General features: G+C 50.3%; 1 protein-coding gene across 6 annotated transcripts in view; it reads left to right on the top strand.

The window, feature by feature from the left end:
* ACACA (acetyl-CoA carboxylase alpha) overlaps positions 1 to 21,812 on the top strand; it is a 123,069-nt gene extending 101,257 nt beyond the window's left edge. For all 6 annotated transcript variants that reach the window (XM_032201089.1, XM_032201090.1, XM_032201087.1 and 3 more), the window contains 9 exons: positions 951 to 1,047; positions 2,817 to 2,913; positions 3,577 to 3,712; positions 8,561 to 8,738; positions 9,821 to 9,933; positions 16,509 to 16,663; positions 16,931 to 17,101; positions 20,345 to 20,481; positions 21,435 to 21,812. In XM_032201089.1, the coding sequence (XP_032056980.1) occupies positions 951 to 1,047; positions 2,817 to 2,913; positions 3,577 to 3,712; positions 8,561 to 8,738; positions 9,821 to 9,933; positions 16,509 to 16,663; positions 16,931 to 17,101; positions 20,345 to 20,481; positions 21,435 to 21,561 (1,211 nt within the window). In that variant the 3' untranslated portion in view covers positions 21,562 to 21,812. The remainder of the gene's footprint in view (positions 1 to 950; positions 1,048 to 2,816; positions 2,914 to 3,576; positions 3,713 to 8,560; positions 8,739 to 9,820; positions 9,934 to 16,508; positions 16,664 to 16,930; positions 17,102 to 20,344; positions 20,482 to 21,434) is intronic.

Raw genomic sequence — 21,812 nt, 5'->3', positions numbered from 1 at the left:
GGAGGAACCCCAAGGCTGACACCATTGCTTTATAAAGGGCAAATAATGCTAGGTCGTAGTATGACCAGGGTGACCAGTTCATAGTTAGTATGATCAGGGTATATAATTCACAGATTTATGACCAGGGTAACCAAGCCGTTGTGCTTCAGGAAGGAAGTCGATTGTCTGCAAGAGTCAGGAGAAGTTTATTCCCCTTTGGGCTGCCCAGCCACCTCGGTGAGTGCTGTTCAGGAGAGGTTTGCTCCCCTGGAAGTGCTGCGAAGTCGCTGCCTTCCTCGGGCAAGTGCAAGGTGTGAGGGCATGGCCTGAGCTGGCACCGTGATGCCTACAGCATCGGCTGGTGGCTTGTGCAGAGCAGGCTCCCAGTACCAACTGCTTCTGTTTAATTTTTGTCAGAGGCTGTGTGAAACCCTCTCAGAGGGGGTGTCTAATTTTCAAGTGTCGCAGACTTTTTTACATTTAGGTCCTGAATTTCTTCCGCACTCTTTTGTTAAAAGAAATACGAGGCAGAATCGGGAGAAAAACGCGAGCCAAGTTTTAGGACAGAAATAGGCATTTTGCAAAACATCTTTAATGACTTTGCTGCCTTTTGACAAATGTTTGTTGCGTCTTGAAAAAAGCAGCTATTTATTTAAAAGCATGCGAAGTCCCTCTGCTATCCGAACCCCATCGTTTAACAATAAATGATGCTTTTGCTGATAAATGACTGTCTTTATGTAGACTAGCAAATGAAACAAGACATGATGGCTGAAGGCAGACAAACGCTCAGCTGTCTAATGTTCCCTTGTATTATAATCTGTTTAAAACTAACTAAATAAATAAAAAGACATTTCCATGTGCTCCAGTTGGCATTTTAAACAAGTTTTGGTTGGTCCTTTTATGTTCCTTCTTCTTCCTTCCCTCCTTCCCTCCTCCCTCTTCTGATATTGCCTTTTTTCCCTCCCTTTCAGGTCAAAAAGGACAGTGGCTGAGTGGTTTCTTTGACAATGGCTCCTTCCTGGAGATCATGCAGCCCTGGGCCCAGACAGTTGTGGTTGGCAGAGCAAGGTAAATGCTGAGACATTTTAGATGCTTGTAGGAAGCGTGTTTTCATCGTGCTTTGCATTTTTTTAGAACCTCGTTTCAAAACTGCTAGTAAAAATAAGTTGTTGGGTGAATCGGATGCCTTAGTTTTACTTCTTTGCCACGTGAAGCATAGACTGATCATTTCTTCTGTTTTGCTTGGAAGTGACAGCTCTAATGTGCACAAAAGCCAAAAAGAGAGAGATTGTTAACAATTATTTAACTTTATTTTTTATTTAACTAACAGCACTGCTGGTCCCAGGGGCCTGAGAGCTGTTACCCCTGGAGATCCTTTCCTCTCAGAATATTGTCTGCCTTTATACATTGTCGAACGGAGCCTAAAATACCTGCTGGCTCCCCTCCTAATTACAGCGGGTAACCTTGGGTGTTCCTGTGCCCTTTTGATACACTTCAGTATTTTTATCTGCCATCTGTACCACACCAAGTGTTATCTCACAAGGTACTCCAACCATTTAAAGGCTTTTAGGTGAAGAATTACACCGGGTAAAAAAATAATCAGTGATTTGGCAAAGCTAGAAGGTCTCTGCCCAGGCCTGTGCTCAGCTTCACTTGCAGTTCCTTTCTTCCGACAAATTCCAAGTTGCTCTGGACTCTCACACACAAGTACATAGAATACAAATGAAACTGACTTCTTTCAAAAGCAGTGGCACTTGGAAAAAACAAATATGAATGTATTCTTCTGGGATTGTTACTGTAAGTGCTGCCAAAACTCATCTTTTGTATGTATGTTTGGAATATGTGTGCTGTTGGCTGTAAATTGTCTTTTATTATTCTATGGCAACTTGTCCAGGGACACACTATAAAACAAGATGTAGCATCTTCATGTGCTAGCCTGATAAAATTTATATGAAGTATAATGGAAAACAGAAGTTGTTTTGAGCTGTTTTCAAGTTCAATAAATAACTGTAATACTTGGATAAAGATGTTCTTTATTAGGTCACATGGGCCCTAATACACAAGTTATAAGTTACCGATTTAAGACGGCTTCTGCAATTACGGGGTTCTGGGCAGACCCTTAATCATAGCGAATGGGAATATTTCCAAGCCCCTGGTGCACGCGGGCCGTGTCGTGCTGCCTGCCTGCAGCGTGTCACCAGCCCGGGGTGGCTGCTGAGGGCTCCTCAGCCCTGCTGGGACTGCCTGGGACAAGGGCTGTCAGCGGGGCCGGGTGAAATCTGCGTGGGTTTTGTGGGAAGCGCTCCGGAGCTCCCCGGTGCCGACATCCCCTCCTCACCTCGTGGCATCCAGCAGCCGAGGGGCAGCAGGGAGGTGGACAGGCAAACCCAAAGCTTGTCCCTTTTCCCCGTCCTTCAGCCAAGCCACCTGGGAGTTCTGTAAGGAGGAGAGAAATGCAGAGCTGAAACATCTGCAGGGCTTGGGAAGCCTTGGGGCTTCACTTCTGTCCTGGGTAAGACCACCAGCATCAACATCTGTGTGATGCTGGGGGAGGAGAGGTGCATTTGTAGCTGTTTCAGTCAAAGCTTAGGCTTCGGTTTACTCTATTTAAGAGGTGTGTGTTAGTGTTCAGAGCTAGGTTTTGCTTTGAGAACTATACACTGAGCTCCGAAACCATCCAGCCGCACGTCTAAACTGTTCAAAAAGGCCACAGTGCTTCTCCCTCCCCCGTTAGCATGCATTATTTGTCTCTTTTGGGTATTTTGATGCAAATTGGAAAAATGGCCTAGTTGTGTAACAGTAAAAGTATGAATTTTGATTTGTTTCGGTGCTGGCAGGCTGGGAGGAATACCTGTAGGAGTGGTTGCCGTAGAAACGAGGACAGTGGAGCTGAGCATCCCCGCTGACCCCGCAAACCTGGACTCGGAGGCCAAGGTAGGTTGAACGCCTGCTCACTTGGTTGTTTGTCCTCTGAAAACATGAGAAGAGCATTTGTTTTGGTGGCATTTTTTGGTCTTGGTGGTGGCACAAAAAATAAATGCATTCCTTGTGTGGGTGCTGGTACCTGGCAGCGGCTGGAGGCTCTTGGCTCGGGGGGCGCCTTCCCCAGCAGTCCTGCCTCTGCTGTGAGCCTGCTGCAATGCAGGACGTAGGGCCTGGGAGATCTGGCAAGGAAAAATCATTTCCCTGTTCTCTTGCTGTGACCGGATTGTTTCATGCTCTTGCTGCTTTGACATTTTGCTTTTCTCCTGCCTGATTTCACAGCTGTGGCCCTACCTCCTACATCGTCTCTTCTGGGTCTTCTCCTGTGCATGTCCTTTTCTCTCTCTCCTCCCCATTCTTGCAGCAGTTGCAGCGTCAGGCTTCCCGTATCATTTCTCCCTAGGTAAATCAGTGACAACGCTCCTGTTAATGTTGGTGACAAAAGGATTGTCCCAGTTTTTCCTTGGGCAAGCAGATCCTAAGCATTTCACCTGCTGCACTCCCCATTGTTGGTTCCACATTGCAGCCCTTTCTGCAACCGTTCCTATATTTTTGTGCTAACCCTTATGCTAACAGAATTGTTTCAAGGCTTAACGATCCTTTTTGTCCCCACAGATAATCCAGCAGGCTGGCCAGGTGTGGTTCCCTGACTCAGCCTTTAAGACAGCCCAGGCTATCAACGACTTCAACAGAGAGGGGCTGCCTCTGATGGTCTTTGCCAACTGGAGAGGCTTCTCCGGTGGGATGAAAGGTAACAGCAGTTGGGGTACCCTCGTCCTGTACCGTGCCTTGTCTCCTGCTCCTCAGAGCACTGCTGCTCTTCCCAGCCATGGTTTAGCATCCCAAAATGGTTCTCTGGGCACCGACCAGCCTCCAAGAGGGTGGTGGGAGCACGCAGTGAGGGACAGAAGCAGGTGGAAATCCGGTCTTATTGGTAACATTGCGCCCTGTGATATTGGTGTATCACGGGCTGTCTCCCAGTTGATGCCTCTGGTGGTGGTAGAAGCTGTTCATCTGAACAGAACCGTTATAAAACTGCTCGGTTAATACACAGGCAGCTCGATTTTTGTACCGCATATTTCCGTTTTAAATGGTGTGAAGTGCCGAGAACGTGAGATTGATACTATAAAATTTAAATAAGTAAAAGATTACAGCCTTTTACCTGCATGTGGCTTAACAAACACAACGAGAAGTTATGGGTCCTCTAACACAATAAAAGTTCCTGCTCTGGGGAGGCTGGCTTTGTAATAAAGGCCAGATTGCTCTGCCTCATGAGCAGGGCAAGAAGAAATGCAGAATGCAGGGGCAGAAAGTGGCAAAAGATGGCAAAATTCTTTCCTCTGGAAAATGCCTGTTACCTGTCAGGGTGGTTTCTGCTCCATGTCCTGCTACTGAACTGTCTTCGTGACTTGCTTTCCATGCCACGCTTACTGGGAAAGTAGTTAATTAATGAATTCTTGGTGGTTACACAATTATTTTGCCTTACTGTGTAGCGAGATCTGTTGGCTTTGCCAGTGCCTTTGCTGGGAGCATTGCTCAAAAACTGAATTCAGCTTTGGAGTTGGAACTAGGATCCTGGCGTGGAAAAGAAGATGCAAAGATGCTAATTTTTGTGAAGATGCTAATAGCTGTGCTGCACATCCCACTTAACTCCACGCCAGCTCATGGCTGGAGGAAGAGGAGAGAGGCATCGCAGAGCAAGGAGAGAGCAGGGCACTGCAGGCTGTGTGCTGGCTGGGGCATTTTCAGCATCTTGGTTTCTGCTGAAGGGCCTCCAGAGCGAGCGTCGGTCTCTCCTGACACTCTCCACGTTCCTTGGGGAGTTGTTTGCAGTTTTGGTTTCAGTGCTGGCTGGGGATTATGCAGGGAGGGAAAATAAACAATTATGCCACCCCTCAGTGCACACAAACACACTGCCAGGAGCCGACTGCACTGTGGGTAAAATGACTCCAAAATTGTGTGTAATGAGTAGGAAAAGATTAGAGACAGCTCTTGCTATGCTGAAAATTGACATTAGCGGAGGGGGAAAAAAAAAAAAAAGAAAGCAAAAAAAAAAACCACCCTCTTTACTAGTCGGCCTAGGAGGTCTAATTCAAGCGGTAAAATAAATAAATAACTAACATAAATAAAGGCGTATCACAATGGTGCTGGTGGTTTCCCCAATGAGCTCTATCTGGCCGGAAGGCTATTCAGCATAATGCAAAATTAAATTATAAAAACTGGCTTGAATATTTAGATGGAGGAGCCATTTGGAAGTGGTTTATTTAGGCGAACCGGCAGTGACCCACAACGGGGAGACATCAAGCGTGAAATTTACTGGAAATTAGCACCAGGGTCTTGGACTCGGCATGAATAGTTTGATAGCATGCAAATCCCCGCGACATTAAACTGCAGCGCTGCTTGTGCTACAGGGTCACCCGCAGTTGGTTTTTCATGTTTTACTTATTATTTTTTCCCGGGACAGGTTATAAATAACAATAAAAAAAAAAAAATAAGCAGAATGAAAAAGGCTGTTTTAAATCTCTGATTACCTGGACGGTGACTGACGGTATTGCTGGTCCGTAATGGGTTTACGAGGGCCATTATGTGTCTGCAGCCAGTGTGTGCCTGGTGTTTACCTTCAGGTCCTAGCTGATAATCCAGCCAAGCTGATGAGATCCGTTCCAGCTTCGGAGGTTCAGGGCACGCTGCCCGACACGATGGAAATGCAGAAAGCTGTCTGCAGCCTTTCTAGCATGCTTGATGCATCTGACTGCCAATATTTACACACCCGGTGTAATGATAACAGCTTCCAGCAGCTTTCATGTCTCCGTGTAGCAGGCGCTGATGCACGCTGCAGCTGAGCAGGCAGACCCAGAGCAGGAATGTGTGCTGCAAGCAGCAAACACCGGCCTTCCTGGAGGATCTCGGCAGCATTTCTGTCTTAGGAGCATTTCATTAGGCTCAGGTTTAAATTAGTACGGGACTGAAATTTGGCTCAGAAATACGGTAAATTTAAATTTTTCCAATCTCAACATCGGCAACTTCTTTGCAAGAAGAGCTGTGCAGCCAGCCTGCTCTTCAAACATGTGTAGTTCTCTGCTGCAAAAAAAAAGATGATGGAGAGGTTAGTTTTTGGTTTAAACACAGCAAGTGTGTTAGTTACAGCAAGAATACTTCGTAAAGCTGCACCTACCGAGGCAGCAGGCTGCCCAGGCTGCCCAGGCACAGAGCACTGAGCTCCTCTGGCACCAGTCCCCACCTGCAGCAGTTGTGGTCACACTGAAGAGGTCAGCGTGGGCAAACTGAGGAGCTGAGGTGGCAGGAGGGAAAAACCTGCAGGAGAGCAGCCTGGGGTTAATGCTAGAGACAGGTCATGGGCCCTGCTGCGGATGCTCTGCCACTGCCCTCAGCTCGTCTCTGCAGCTCAGCACCTTCTGCTGTGTGGGGCTGTGCGAGGCACCACGGGGACCAGGGTGTGCTCTCGTCATCGTTTGGGCAAAAGGTGATTTACCTTAAGGAAAGGGGAGATCCCCAAGGGGAGAGCAGTTCCCAGCCGTGCCCGAAACGAGGAAGGTGCCTCTGTAGCCCAGGAACGCCAGAGCTGGTCTGTTGGCCTCGGTGGAAACCTGAGCAAGTGAGCAAAGCCAGGCGGTGGTGTAAATCCACGTATCAAACACTAAGCACAGCCTGCTGGGACGGTCCCAACCCTGCTCATGCCAGGCCTGGTAAACCCGAAGGGGATTTGGAGCTGTGCACAGGAAGCATTCAGTTTCTCCCAGTTCCTCTGCTCCCCCCACCTCTGCCTTGTTCAAACAAGTAGCACTTCTTTTTTCGAGACTTAACCTGAGTAAAATATATACCCTTGGCAGGAGTGAAAAATGTATTGCTAATTACACAATTATTTTATTATGTAGCACTAGTAAAAAATGTCTAGTAAAGAATTAATTCAGTTAAAATAATTTGAATCAAGCAATTATTTTCTTAACACTAGAATTAGCTGAAAGTACTTCAAGTGGTTTATTACTAGCACTACATAATAAAATAATTGTGTAATTAGTAATAAATTTGTCACCCCTTTTGAGGTCTTTTTCTTTGCTCAGGACAAATGAAGAGGTTGGAGTTTTGTTTGGTGCTCAGCCCCCGCTGTCTCTGCCAGAATTTGCTTTTATTCACAAGGAGAGGAAGGAGGGTGCCCTTCTCATCAGCATTTGGCATTCCTTAAATAACCTGGGTTTCCTTTTCTTGGGTGCTTGGACAATGACCTTGCAAATGAACTGGAGAGAGAGAGCACATCAGTGCCTGTGGTACTGATAGATAAATATATATAATGTGTATAATGCACTTTACATATACCCCGTCCCCTTACTGCATGTGTAAGTGTGTTTGTGTATTTTCCCAAGAGTTCGGTGCTGAGCTATGTTCATGCTTAACGTTAAACTGGGGGTTAAATGATACGGGGACCTTGGCTGGAGTCCCTCTTTTCCCCAGCAGTGGCTTTCTCAGGAGGTGGAAGGGTTTTAGATGAATCAAAGCCTCTGCCTTTCCAAGACGGTTCCTGCAAGCCAGCTTCTGTGCATGGAGCGTGCATGCAACGTGCAACCCACATAGTTTGCTCTGTGCGTGGCTGTTTCAATGAGTAGGAAATGTTAGACAAGTTGGGAAGTGCTAAGCAAGGGACATCAGGTGTGACGAAGGGGTTAGAAGGTGCTGCACTGGGAGACGTGGGAGAAATGAATACCTACAGTGTGTCTAGGAAGGGAAAAAAAGAAAAAACAAAACAAAACATTAAAAAAAAAAAAAAAAAAGAAAAACACGCTAAAAGGCTACTGCTATTTATAGCAAGCCCAGAGGAGTGGAGAAATTATGTAGGGTGATGCAAGGAGTAACAATATGAAATGAAATGGGATGGGAAAGGGGGGGAAATTATCTGAACGCTGGGGAAAATGTCTTCTGTTTGGCTGTGCAAATGCCCCAGGAGTAGTAGGAAAGTTGGTCCTTTGGGATTTCTAAACCAAGGCCTTAAAAAGCACTGGAAAGGAACATAGGATGCAGTCCTGGGAGGACAAAGAGATAGACGAGATAATCCTAATAAGTATTTTTCATTTCTTATACATTTGATTCGATACTTCTAAATATAATTATGTGTAACAAAATACATGTATTGGAGGCTGCCTGTTTCCATTACAAACCACATCCATTACAAACTATATCATCTCATATAAATTCTCTTTGCCTTCATTTTTTTTTCTCTTTTATGCAAATCACCTTTGGGGCTGGTATTTTCAACGTACTGTCTGTACGCGGTGGAGTTGTTCTTATTAATTTTGAGCAAAACGCCTTAGATAAATTTTCGTGCCAGCAGAGGAGAGGAGCTCTGTCTCACACCCAAACCCTCCCCACGCTGGTTTTTCTGAAGGTGTGTGCAAGGTGTGCCGTGCTGTGCCGTGCTGCAGGTCCCACGGAAAAGCCAAGCTCGGGGAGTTACACATCCCTTAAGGCCAGCAGCAGGAGGAGGTGGTTAGGAGAGCTGAGCAGTTGCAGTTTTTCCCCCAGCCTGACCACACCTGGCCTAAAGCAGCGCCGTGCCCTGACCCCTGTGCTGTCCCTCGTCCCGCAGACATGTACGACCAAGTGCTGAAGTTTGGTGCCTACATCGTGGACGGCCTGCGGGAGTATCGGCAGCCCGTGCTCATCTACATCCCGCCGCAGGGAGAGCTGAGAGGGGGATCCTGGGCTGTGATGGACCCCACCATCAACCCCCGACACATGGAGATGTACGCCGACCGGGAGAGCAGGTAGGGACACTTTGTCTGCAACCAGCTGCTTCGAGACATTTACCTGGCTGAGCCAGGAGCACTCAGTGAAGGCTGCTCAGAAACGTGCTCTTCAGCACCCCTCAGCAGTGTCCTATCTAAGTGGCACTTTTTGAAGGAATAAAACTTCCCAAAGTGAAGTTCTCGGTACCAGTGGTTCGGGACGTGGAGCTGCAAGCAAACCCTGGGAAGGATGCTTTTAAAATACTTGAGAGAATCTCTAAAATACAGAGATACAGAACCATTTGGGGGAAAAAGCCAGCCCTGCCTGGTGTAGCTGTAGCAGCCAGGAGCAGGTTGAACCAGAAGGATGGTGTGAATATTGCCATTTTACCTGGAGCAGTCCGGAGGAGGAGCAGGTGGGCATGGGCTTGTTGCAGAGGTGAGCAGTGAAGCACCACGAGTGCTAGAGAAAACAGAAGCAACGTTAGATTTTTGCTTTAAATGAATTTAATTTGGGCAGCCATAGGATATGGAGATAACCAGGCAAATGGGAAATGAACTAACACCTGACAGTGCACTCTGCCATCCTGGCCCTACACGCCGTTGCATTTGCAGTAATTCCCATCGCGGATGCTGCTCCACAACCTCAACACTGACCTTCCTCCTCCTTGTTCCTCCCGTCCTCATGGTTGAAGGCTGAAGGGACTTTATTTACCAAACCCAAGTTTCAAATCATGTGCTCCTCTGTCTGTGACCCACGAGGCGGGTAGATCTCTGATGGAGGTGGTTCGTTCGTTGGTTTGTTTCTCAGAGCTCACCTACCTTTCCAAAGAGCTTCCAGGTCACAGCTTGAAAGAAACTGCCAAAAGCATTGCTTGTACCGGGCTGCAGGACGTGCTGATGGACAGACACGGCTCTGTGAAGCCTCACATGCATCTGTGGCCCTGGATAAATGCTAGCTAAGATGCTTTCTCTCTTCTTCTTTCTCTTTGTTTTGTCTCCCTCCTCCCCTTCTTTTCTCTGCATACCCTCTAGACAACGTTGACCCATTCTGTTTTGTGTTTCCCCTTGTCCGATGACCTGAAAGTGCCTTTCTTTTCTCTTTTCCCGTCACTGACCAGAGGAGGAATCCTGGAACCAGAGGGGACGGTGGAAATCAAATTCCGCAGGAAAGACCTGGTGAAGACAATGAGGCGAGTGGACCCCGTCTACATCCACCTGGCCGAGCGCCTCGGTACGTCTGTGTGGGGCTGGGGGCTGATGGGTGTGTTTGTGGGCCTTAAAAAGGGGCGCTGAGGCATTTTATCAAATTCATGATAATTTTTATTTACTGTCATCTAACTTGGGTGGAAAACCAGATGAGACAAGCTGCATGGATGGACGTGAGAGAGAGAGGGGGCTTGTGTGCGTATAGCATACCCAGGGCGTGTGCAATTACAGAGTGTCTTTGTCAACTGAATTTTATTTTATTTTTTTAATTGATTGGGTCTTACAACAGACGCGTAGTACAGTTGCTTGGCTCTAGTTTCCATCTCAGGAATTTTTGGCCAAACCCTCTTGCTGGCATCATTTGGCGCATTTAAGAATTTGGCCAAAGACATTTTTGGGCTGCTGGACTGTCATCGTGTGTCTGAGGTAGCTCTGGATAATAATGTCTGCTGCTTTTCGGTCTCAGGAAAAGAAATACAAATATTCTTCACCTCGTCAGTAAAACAGGGGGTGAATTGCAGTGCTCAGCAGCCAGTGTGTCGCTGCGTGTGTTGTGTTATTGCTGTGCCTTTCATTCCGAGCAATCCCAACACCCGGTATGGACCCAACAGCCCAAATACAGAGCGTTCAGCAAAACGCACTTAATATCAGATGTGTACTCTCCCAAGGGAATAGGCTCTTTAAATAGTTCTTTACTAGCTCTTACTATAAGAGTATCATCTTACAGAGCCTCTTTTTACTTCCAAAATTGACTACATTTTAGTGGTGGAGGAAGCACGCTACGTGGGTATGGTTTGAATTTATAAAGCCTTTTGGGATCCTTCAGGAGGAAAAGTGTTCTGCAAATGACTGATAAATCGTCTCTATTGCTGCAGTTACATTTTATTATTTGGCTTTTTTTTAATTTATGGCAGTGCAACAATTTAGACACAAAACAAGCATTCTGATATGCCTTGGGAGGAGAATGGTAATTGCGAAAGGTGCTTGGAGTGGCGAGAAGCAGCGTGCTGCTGAAAGCCAGGTTCTTCCTGATGTCTTTGATAGCATCAAAGACATTTTTCCTCTTTTTGGTAGTATTTTATAAATCTCTTTGTTTTCCCTCACCGTGCTGATGGCTTTCTGGGCGAGAAGCAGGCCAGCAGCTGTTTGGGTTTTGCAGAGCAGCACGGGGCAGTGGTTTTATCCGAGTGGGTTACGCGTTACGGCGCTGGGGAGAGGGGGCACAAGTCCCCAGGTGGCTGTGGTGTTCTTCCCGTGTCTGTCTGCTGGAATGGAAAAAAAACATTGTAGTGCTTGTAGTTGTAGCAAGGAAGTTGTTTTCCCAAAAACTCACTTTTGGCCCACTTGGCAGAGGCTGTTGGGAAGCAAACGGACGGTGCGGTGGCACCAGAGCATGGTGCAGGTCCCGGTGGGCGTGCTGCTGGGCACTTCCCTGCCGGGTCTGGGGCTGTCACCCAACTCCTCCACGTCAGGTGTCCCCTCTCCACCTCCTGGGGTGTCCTCCTGGACCTCGGCACCACGCAGAGGAGCTGCTGCTGAGGTGTGACGTCCTGGGGGGCAGGAGAAACCTGCCTCCAGCCACACCATGAGGGACCACAAAAAACAAGGGGAGAAGGAAAGGAAACAGTTTTGTGCCAGGAGTCTCAAAAATGCAAAGCCGGGCGAGGTGAGGAGGCAGGAGCCTGTTCAAGGCTTTTTTCCTCTCCTCCTCTACAGAGTAATTACTCCCAGCAAACTCCATACACTTTAATTAAAATGACTGCAACACAAGAGCAAGTCACTTACAACTGTACATACAGAGAGCTCTAAAAGCTTCAGTCACTGATAAGCATCTCACTTAGATGGCTCGTAATTGCTCCCAACATCGGGCGATCATTGCTGTTGTTTTGCCACTAATTCCGTACCATAGCAGGAAAGCCAAGATTGCAGGACACAGTGAATTGCATAATTTTTTTTTTTTTTTTTTTTTTTTTTGCTGGTTTTCTTTCTGGCCAATTTAAAATTTGTCAAAGTCGGTCTTCTTCTGGATCACTGCCCTTTGATATTTCGCGCACTCCATTTGCCACAAACAAGCCGCAGGGCCGCAGTTCATGCTGACTCCAGCAGAAGCAGAGAAAGCTCCATTTATCTTACACTGCCTGCTGAATTCTTACTCATTAGCTGGGGGTTCACTGCCTCTCTTTAACCCCTGAGTGGCTGTCATCCCTCCCCGGAGCTGCTGAATCGTGGGGAAGAGGGGGCCGCTCGCCAGCATGTGCCTGGTGCGGAGGGGTGGGGAAGCGGCGAGCGCTCATTCGAGGCGTCCTCAGCCACTGGCTTCCGACTCCAGCGGGGGAGTGGGAGAGCAGGGAAGGCTGGCAGATATTGAATCATTTGACATAAATCTGTTCATTATCAATTCCCTGGCACGAGCGCCGAAATGTTTATTAGCCCCGTGTTTTATTAAAATGTCACTCAGAGCCGGGCGAGGACGGCACAGCGAGCCGTGCCGAGCAAAGGGCAGGGGGAGAGGATGGCCCCGTCCTGCCCAGCACGCCGAGGAGGTGAGCGGCGATCCACGGGGACCACGCGAGCTGCAGGCCGTCGTTGAGAAATGGAGATTTGGCTTTATTTTGCGTATTTGTTACAATTAGAGCCAAGCAGGTAGGAGTGGAACAGGAGTTCAGTTTGCCGTGCAGATGGCGGGCGTGTAACGGAGCAGTTGTGTGGTGGAAGAGGAATAAAAGGAATGGAAAAATGGACCCAGGCAGAGCAGGGCCGGATAGCACATCACCACGCTTCTCCTGTCAGGTATTTAGCGTGGTAAAAGGGAATTATTTGTTCACCTGGCCGACGGGATGCCAGTGTGCACATCCCCTGCAGCTGACGCCAGGAGAAGGTTGGCCGTGTGCTAGCACACAGCAATAATTTTATTTGAAATGCCCCTTTGGTGAGCACCCGGCTGCATTGTACGGGGCGTGTGGAGGGAGCACGCAGCTCCACGCCAGCAGCAGCTCTCACAATTTTCCTGCACAAACACCAGTCTGCAGGCAGCCCTCACCTTCCCCGCGAGGGCACAGGACCAGAGGTGAGCCTGCACGGCGAGGACGTGGCTGTCGGTGCCCCGGGCTCAGCCCCGTTTCCCAAGGGGCTGAGAGCTTCCATCCCGTGGCCCGTTTGGCTCCCAGCTTTAGCTCGGCAAGGTAGATTACAGTTCAAAAGTCCAGTAATTATTTTCTGAGGGGTGGGTTGCTGGCTCGGTGTTGCAATTAATCAAAGCGCTGCTTGTTTTCTTGAGCAGCGACTAAGAAAAATGCTGCTGCTGCGGTGCCATCTCTCATGGAGCCCTGGACGAATGCAGTCAGCATGGCTGGAACTTTTTGTCTTTTAGGCGATGCTGATTTTCAGGAACTGCTTCTGTGTGCAAGTGCTGCTGCATTTAAATTGTTGTTAATTCACAGTCGTGAGTCTAGAAGAGCAAGCGCTGATTTCTGCCAGCTCCTCCATGACAATTGGCATCTTCAGCGTCCTCCCAGGAGGCTTGGCGATGATTCTCCCAAAATACAAATTTTTGGGAATTACTTACTGCCACACTTTGACCCTTTGCTCTGTTGCTAATTAGAGGCTTTAGGAGCAAAGGGCTGGGAGGGACCATGGCAGAACATCGCACGGTGCAGCTCAACAAGGATATTTCAAGCCCGTGCCACGAGCGTGTGTGACCTTCACTGCTCTTTCCTAGTGCACCTCCGTAACATAAATCCTCCTGAATATTTAGTGAAGCAATTACAAGCAGCCTCATTTAAAGAAACAAGCCACAATCCAAAAATGCCCGTCTCTCTGGGACGCGAGTGGCTCTCGGTGACCTTCCCTCTCCCCTCGAGCGCTGCCCGGCTGGGAGCCGTGCTGGCCGGGCACCCTGGGGCCAGCACCTTCCTGCTGCCTTCGCTGATTTTGTCAGCAGGAGCTGTGTTAAGGGCGGAGGGAAGGAAGGTGAGATGCCAGTGATATTTGTACCCCTGCACTAACCAGTCGCTGTTAATGCCCCTTTGTAGGCTGCAGAGCCAGCGGTGTTTATAGTGCCCGGCTCTCGGCGTGAGGACCGCTGCGGATCGGCCAGGTCAGGGAGCTCAGTGCTGGGCCCAGATCCTCGAGGGTGTGTTCGAAGAAGAGGCAGGAAAAGGGCCGAGTAAATGCTTTGCCATGCTGAGGCTGCGTGCCGAGGGTGAGGGAGAAAATCCCACCTTCTAACGGCTTCGAAACCATAAACCATCAAATTGATTCAGAAGCCGCCTGGCTTTCCGCAATCAGAGGGAACCTACAATAACATTTCTTGAAGTCATTTTGTCTAACCTGTTAAACTGGTCATATTTAAAAAAAAGCACTTTGCTACTAAATGTTATGGGAAGCCGTGATTCATGGGGCTGCTGAGCCATTTCCCTCTGGCAGGGACTTTATTAAAGCCCCTCGCAGCGCTGCAGCCGCCGCCGTGCGCGGGGCGGGCAGGAGGGCGGTTACCCCGACGAGGTTTTTGGATTAATGGGGCACAAATCAAAATAGTTTAGGTGGTGCTTTCTCCGCCGCGATGCTTGCCCTTAACTTTTGGAGAGGAGCATAAATTGACTGGGGACGGTCACGGGCTGCAGGAGCGGGAGGAAAATGTTTGGGAGCCGGGAGGTTGGATCGCACCGGCTGGGGACGGGGACACCTTGGTGTCACGCCTGGCAGACAGCAGAGGCTGGCAGCTGGGGAAAGTTTGAGGTTAAATAATCCATACCGGGTGGGTTTGCACCGGGTTTTGTTGGTTTGCCCAGCTGTGTTTGAGCAGAGGGCGTCAGCAAGGACGGATCCCGCGCCTGTTGCTCATGAGGAGCTTGTGGAGGGTGAAGGGCATTTCGGCACGGCCCCTTTTCCCAGCAGGGTCCTGGCCTTGGCTCCTCAGACCTCAGAAGGGGCTCGAAAAGACACAGTAGAATGAAGAGGTCTTGGTGTGCTCCCCGTGGAGGTTGGGCTTTGCAGGTGCTCGGGACGAGGCCGTTCCCTGCCCCCTTCTGCCCATGCCGGTGGCTGCGATCCGCCCGGCGCCCTGCCGGCAACCTGGCGACTGCAGCGCAAAGCGCAACCCCAGACACATGGGATATTTTATGGCACTCACAGAGCCGTCTTAGAAGCGTCCTGCGTTGCCTGCCAAGTTCGGAAGGTCACACGTGTCCTTCCTTGCTTTGGATTGCCGTCACGTCTCACCTGCTGGCCCCACCCGCGTGCCGGAGCCCGCGTCTGCGCTGCGCGGTGGTCGCTGCAGCGCGCTGCTCCCTTTGTCTCCCTATCGACCGGCGGCCGATCCATACCCGGAGGTCTATAATGTTCCTATGATTTAAACTTTAACAGTTTCATTAACTGTCCGGTACCTTTAGAGCAAAGGAATCCCATATTTTAACTGCCCTCATCTTGCCAGGGTAAGATTTGTGGAAGGAGACTTCTTTTCCCCAGAAATAAATAAATAAAGCCCGAGCTTTCTGAAAAACCCTGAGGCCTCAAGATCTGACTAGAAAAGAAAGAAAACCATTCCAAGATATTTAATTGTACAGGGGGCTTACAGGATTGATCGAGAGCTTAGCTTTTTACAATAGTCCAGTGAATAAGAAATGCTCCTGACAAACGATCGATGATGGGATAATCACTCTTTATCCCCCCTCCTCATTGTTACCTTCTTTCTTTCAGGAGAACAGGGTTCAGAAGTCAAAAATCTTTATAGACGCTGCTTTTAAATTAAGCAGAAAATAGACATTGACATATTTGTTAATCTCACCTAAATCATTACTGGGCCTGGCTGCTTTGCCTGTACACCGTGCGCGTGGCGGAGAGGCCACAACACACGAGCGGTGCTGGCTTGGAGCAGGGGGATGTAGGAACTCGTGGCTTTAACGGGGATAAATACCGATAATTCTTTATTCTGAAGGCTGTAAGAGTAGCTGCTCTTAATTAAAACCTTCTTACTAGCACCTGAAAGGTGAGGCAACATTTGTATTGGTAGGTTCGCAAAAGCATTGCTTGGCCTGGAAGCAGTGCTGTGCAGCTGGGCTGGGGGTTGGAAGTGTGTTGGTGTCCGTGTGTCTGTGTGTCTGTCCGTGTGTCTGTCTGCTGTTCCCATCTCCTCTGACATGGAAGAGGAGCTCGGGGAGGACACGAGGTCCTGCTGTGTTTGTGGGCTGGGCAGTGAGCAGCCTGCTGGGCAGCGTGTCACTGTGTGCGTGGCTTCACCGTGTCCGTGCTCAAATGAGCAGTGTGTGGGACATCATTCATTTTTAGGAGTGAGTCCAGCAAATCTGTCACTTAATTGATGGCTCAACTCATTGGCATTTAAATGGAGTGAGTTTCCATGGAGCTTTCCTTTGGAGCTCTTGCCTGAACGTTGCTGGCAGGGGAGCTGGGCTGGAGCACTTGGGTTTAACTCGAGGCTGCTTGGCACGGCTTCCAGCCGATGGGCTGGCGCTCGTCATGGCCAGTGCAGCCTGGGTTTGGCTTGAGAAACCTCCCTTCTCCCTCTGGACTGGCAGCAGCTGTTCGTACAGCCCTGGCTCTGACCTGCTGAAGGTTCCTGACATGTGGCTGTGCCTGTTGCAGGTACCCCTGAGCTGAGCCCTGCCGACCGAAAAGAGCTGGAGACGAAGCTGAAGGAGCGGGAGGAGTTCCTGATCCCCATTTACCACCAGGTGGCCATGCAGTTTGCCGACTTGCACGACACACCCGGCCGGATGCAGGAGAAGGGGGCCATCACTGTGAGTGCCACGGAGCTCGCCCCGGGTCAGGGCAAGCTGCTGGGGGAGGCAGGCTCAAAGGGTCTGGGTGTCCCGTGGGGCTGCAAACAAACCTCGGCCCCAGTGAGCTGGCTCAGACACCGGGGCTGCATATTCCTCCTGTGTGAGTGACATAACTGAACATGTCCTGAGCGCACACCTTTCCCTCCTGTGGGGAGCAAGGCATCTGTATTCCTCCATGTAAATGTCCCTCGCTCATTTCTCCTTCTCCACCTGTGTCTGGGGCAGGACATTCTAGACTGGAAAACTTCCCGTACCTTCTTCTACTGGAGGCTGAGACGTCTTCTTCTGGAGGACGTGGTCAAAAAGAAGATCCACGCTGCCAACCCTGAGCTGACCGATGGGCAGATCCAGGCTATGCTGAGACGCTGGTTTGTGGAAGTCGAAGGGACTGTAAAGGTAAGAGAAAATGCAGCTTCACCACGGCAGCAGTCTGTCTTGGGTGTGAGTTCCGTGAAGTGCTCCCAGGTGGAGTTGGACTTCTGGTTTTTAAATGCAACGTCCAAAAGCATTTTAGGTGATAAAAGAGAACATGGGAATGTTCCCAGTCACGAGCTGCTGTATGGGAACACTTCATATCAGGCCAGAATAGCAACACGCTCAGTTCAATCGGTTTTTCACAAGCACCACTGGTGTGAAAACCTGAGCATCCTGAAAAGACAAGCAGCTGTCTCAGCAAAGCCAGGAAGGAGGCCCTAGGAAGGAGGCTGCGCAGAGGTGCTGCTGCCTGGCAGAACTGGCAGCAGGAGTCCCAGCAGCCCCAGGACACGCTGTGCACCCCCCCGAACATCTCCAGCCCCCCGTGTCTGTGTGCCTGAAATATCGCTGCGGAGCTGCGAGCGCTCGCAGAGGCAGGGGGAAGGAGCTCCCCCAGCTGTGGGGACCAGTCCCTGCGTCCCTCCAATCCTCTGTGATGTGAAAGCAGGATTGTTGCTATTTTTTAATCATTCTTTTATACTGAATAATATCCTAAATCCTGCGCTACCCACTGATGCTGAAGGGAGGAGGGGTTCCTGTGCTGCAGTTCTGCCGGGCAGATGTTCCGTGCCTGCAGGGGGCATTTCGGTCAGGTCTGGGGGCAGCAGCAAGGAGCCAAACCACGGAGCCATCCTGGTCCTGTCCTGCTGCTTGCTGAGCAGGCTGTGTCCCCACTGTCCCCCTTCCTCGGGGCTGCCCTCCCCTTCCTCCCCTTTCCCTGGGCCCTGAACTCAGCTCGCACGTGCCCGGCAGTCGGTGCCCGTCCCCACGTCCCAGCCCACAGGAGCCCCTGAGTCCCCCGGGCTGTGCAGGGCTTTAAGGCCACGTGGAGCCGTGTGCCATCAAAGGCAGGGGCACAGATTTGCTGCCAGATGTAGCTGCTGAGGTTTGGGGGGGTTTGGGGTTGCCTCGGCACCGTCCTCATCTGATGGTTGTGTGCAGGATTTCTTTTTTAATTGTGCTCCAACTCTGAAGCTGGCAATCTCTGAAGAGCAATCTCTGTCGTGGCTCTTAGGTTGTTTTTGTCACAATCCTCCAATCTGAGTTCTTTCTTTCATTTTATTTTATTTTATTTTTAAAGTCACAAACACTCAGGGGTTCCAGAAAAGGGGGGGAAGTGCTCTCTGGAGGGCAGCAGGCTTTCCAAGGTAGTGTCTGAGCGTCTTTAAAAGCGGGCATCTCGTTAGCTAATACATTACACCAATCAAGGAGAGTTATCTTAAGCCACAATTAATCTGCTCCCTGGCATATGTTGATAGGAAAGCATCATGCTGTTTCTTAATTAAAAGCAAACGGATTAAAAATGATTAATAAGAGTATTAAATATTCTCCTAAAGTAAAAGCTTTGGGATTCTTGGGTAAATCTAGCTTTACGCAGGTCTGCAACCGTAAGGCAGCTTCTTGGTGTTTTTTTTTCCCTTCCCTGAAATCTTCCTAAGTGCCCTACTTTGTATGCAGGGAGCATTGCTGGCATGTCTGGGGGCAGAAGCAAGGAGGAAAAACTAACGAGTTTAAAATAATAATAAGAAAAAAACAATGAAATAAGCAAAATCTCGAGCCTGACATGACATCACTGCTTTAAGACAGTCATACACATAATTTGTAAGGAAAAAAAAGCCAAAACACCTGGTGGGAGCGCTGGGCCACAGTCTGGTACCCCTGTAGCATCTTCCTGCTGAAAGGGACGCACCCTGCCCACGGGGGGCAGCCTGCGGGACCGCGGCATCTCCCTGCTGGGCCACGAGGCTGCTGCTGCTGCTGCTGGATCGCTGCGAGCACCGGGCTCGGCCTCTGCTTCAGCCGGCACCTCTGCAGCACGTCGGGCAGGACCCGTGCTGGGTGTGCGCGAAGGCCCCTCGCCACGGCACAGCAGCTCCCGCGGGTGGAGCAGCAGCTTTGTCAGCACGGGGCGAGCATTTCTTGTGAGAGTCCTAGGAAAGAGGGGAAAAAAGTTCCTGGACTTTGGGAACTGGTAATTAAGTACATAGATGAAAGGTCAGCAGCGAGGAGGTGATAATTAAACAACGGGTCGTTAGTGCCAGTGCCGTCTTTGCGCTCCTCTCCGGTATTGGCAAGGCTGAAGGAAATCGGCTGTGGGGAGCCAGGCGGGATGGCCGCGGGATTTCCTGCAGTGAAAGCGTTTTGCTGGCTTGCTGCTGCCGCCCCAAGGGTGCCCCAGGCCTTCGCTGGCGCCCTGGCCTCGTGTGCTGAGCCTTCAGCTCTGGGTGCAGACGTCCATCGCGTGCCCCCACCTCGGCAGGACCGAGCGCGGTGCGGGGCGGCTCAGCCAGGCCCAGAGCCACCTCCTGAGTTACCGCCCCGAGCTCATTGTCATTCTGACTTTGACTTCGTTAGTGATAACAGAGAAGGATAGTGCACCTTTAAATGACGAGCTTTGTGTTTAATTACCCAAATAAAATGACATAAATATGAATGAGTGCTAATGGTGGTACTTGCTTTTCCGGAAACCATTAACAAAACGATTCTTAAATGATTTGTAAAGAAAATGAGAGGAGAAGAGAGGAGCGAGAAGGCTATTAGGCATCTAACACACTCCTGAATTATTATGTAGTCAGCTACCTAGCAAATATCAGGTGAAATGATCTTGCAAAATTAAAAATGGGTTTTGTTGCCAAGGCCTCTCGGGGCTGCGGACACAGCGACCTCCTTCAGGAAGGGCCGTGGGTGTCCGGGCTGGGTCCTGCCGTGCGCCGACACCGCCTCAGCCTCCCAGCAGCAGGGACGTGGGTCCTGGGAGGGCTCAGCACCAGAAGCCCCGCTCAGCTGTGCCCTTGGCCCGCCCTGCCCTCCCCATGGGGCTGTGGCCTTTTGGGATCTGGCTTCTTGGCAGGGGCAGCTCAGGGGCATCCCTCGCGGCTCAGTGGTAGCCCCTGGAAGCTGTGCTGCCTCCGTGGCTCGTGTGTAACCACACCTACAGGAGGAGATGCGGAAGAAATGAATCGTCTTGTGACCTGCTAGTTGTTGATTGTGTTTATAAAAGCCAAGCACAGTGGAAAAACCACCGAGGGCTGCCCCAAGGCTGCCAGTAATTGGGATAACTTCCAGGAGCGGCACATGGGGAGCGGGTGCCTGCAGTCAGCGGTGGGCCCACGGGACTTGGGGCGGGCGCTGGGACCCGCGGTGACGCTTGTGGTTTGCTCACAGGCCTACCTGTGGGACAGCAACAAGGACCTGGTGGAGTGGCTGGAAAAGCAGCTAACGGAAGAGGAAGGCGTTCGCTCCGTTGTGGATGAAAACATCAAGTACATCTCCAGGGACTACATCCTCAAGCAGATCCGGAGGTAAGCCACGCGCGCGGCCCGGCACCGCTGCGGGAGCTAATGAGAAATAGGGAATTGTCCAAAATCTGCATCTTGTGGACTCTGCCTGGTCTGGAGAGCTCCTGTGAGGGCGGGTGCCTTGAGCAAAATGAGCAGAGCAAATGAACAAAAAGACACCAGAGCGGGGCTCTTCTCCAGCAGCATCCAAACCTCCCTGGCCATGCTCTGCCCTTCCCTAAAACGAGAGCCGTGAAGATCCAGGGCACAGAAATTCCATTGCTAATGTGTCTTTCTCCATTTGAGACAGATAATGGAAAATTATTAGTTGGTAGGAGGTCATGTATTTTGGAGGAGCACATGCTGCGTGAAGCAAGGAGAGAGCAAATCTCTGAGCTCTGTACTGCCGTCAGTGGGGTGTTGACCACACACGGCCAGAGAACCCTCAGTTTTCATCCCTTTATTTCTTCCAGCCCTAGTCTTTGCAGACCAGCTAGCTGCTTCTGCGCTCAGTGTCATAAAATGCCCGGTTCCTTTTGATTATTGCTCAGAACTACAGCAAATAAACCCCCTGATACTAACACATCGGCAGACAACCCAACCCTCCTGCCTGTCCGAGGTACTGTTGGTGTTTGCAGACATCCTGCAGAACCCGTTCAGCCTCGTGAGCCAAACACTGTGAGACCAGTGGCACCAGGGCTCGCTCCTGCCCTCCCCACACCTCCCCTGCTGCCCTGGGTGGGCCCGGCCCAGCCCCGTGGGGATTTCAGCCTCCGCACGTCTGAGCTCTGCCACCATTGATCGGCGCGAAGGCCCTCGGAGCCCGCACGGCTCGCAGTCAGTTAACACAAGTGCCTGCTGCCGCGGCCGCTCTCTCTTAAAGACCCCATATTTCAGTCCTCCCTGACGGGGAGCTGTCGGACGCGCTCCGGTGCGAGGGCCGGGGCTGCCGTCACTTAACTCTCGCCTCTTTCCAGCCTGGTCCAGGCCAATCCGGAGGTTGCCATGGATTCGATCGTGCACATGACCCAGCATATATCACCCACCCAGCGAGCGGAGATCGTGCGGATCCTCTCCACAATGGACTCGCCTTCTTCAACGTAAGAGCATCGATTTCCCGTACTCCCCCCTGCCCGGTACAGTGGAGGAAAAAAAAAAAAAAGAAAAAAAAAAAAAGCTCAGAATTGCCCTTTGTCTGCTCGACTGCGACCACTGTACCGAGACGGGGAGGCTCAGGGAAATGCTGGAAGAGTGACATTTTTATTTTTTCAAATCAGACTGACCAGAGGAAGTGTGTTCTTTGGCCACAGACACGAGGAAAATGTATAAACACAAGCACCTGCGGAATTGAGTTA

This window comes from Aythya fuligula, chromosome 20 (genome assembly GCF_009819795.1).
Source record: "Aythya fuligula isolate bAytFul2 chromosome 20, bAytFul2.pri, whole genome shotgun sequence".
NCBI classification, from domain to species: Eukaryota; Metazoa; Chordata; class Aves; order Anseriformes; family Anatidae; genus Aythya; species Aythya fuligula.
This window is presented reverse-complemented; position numbering and strand designations above follow the sequence as displayed.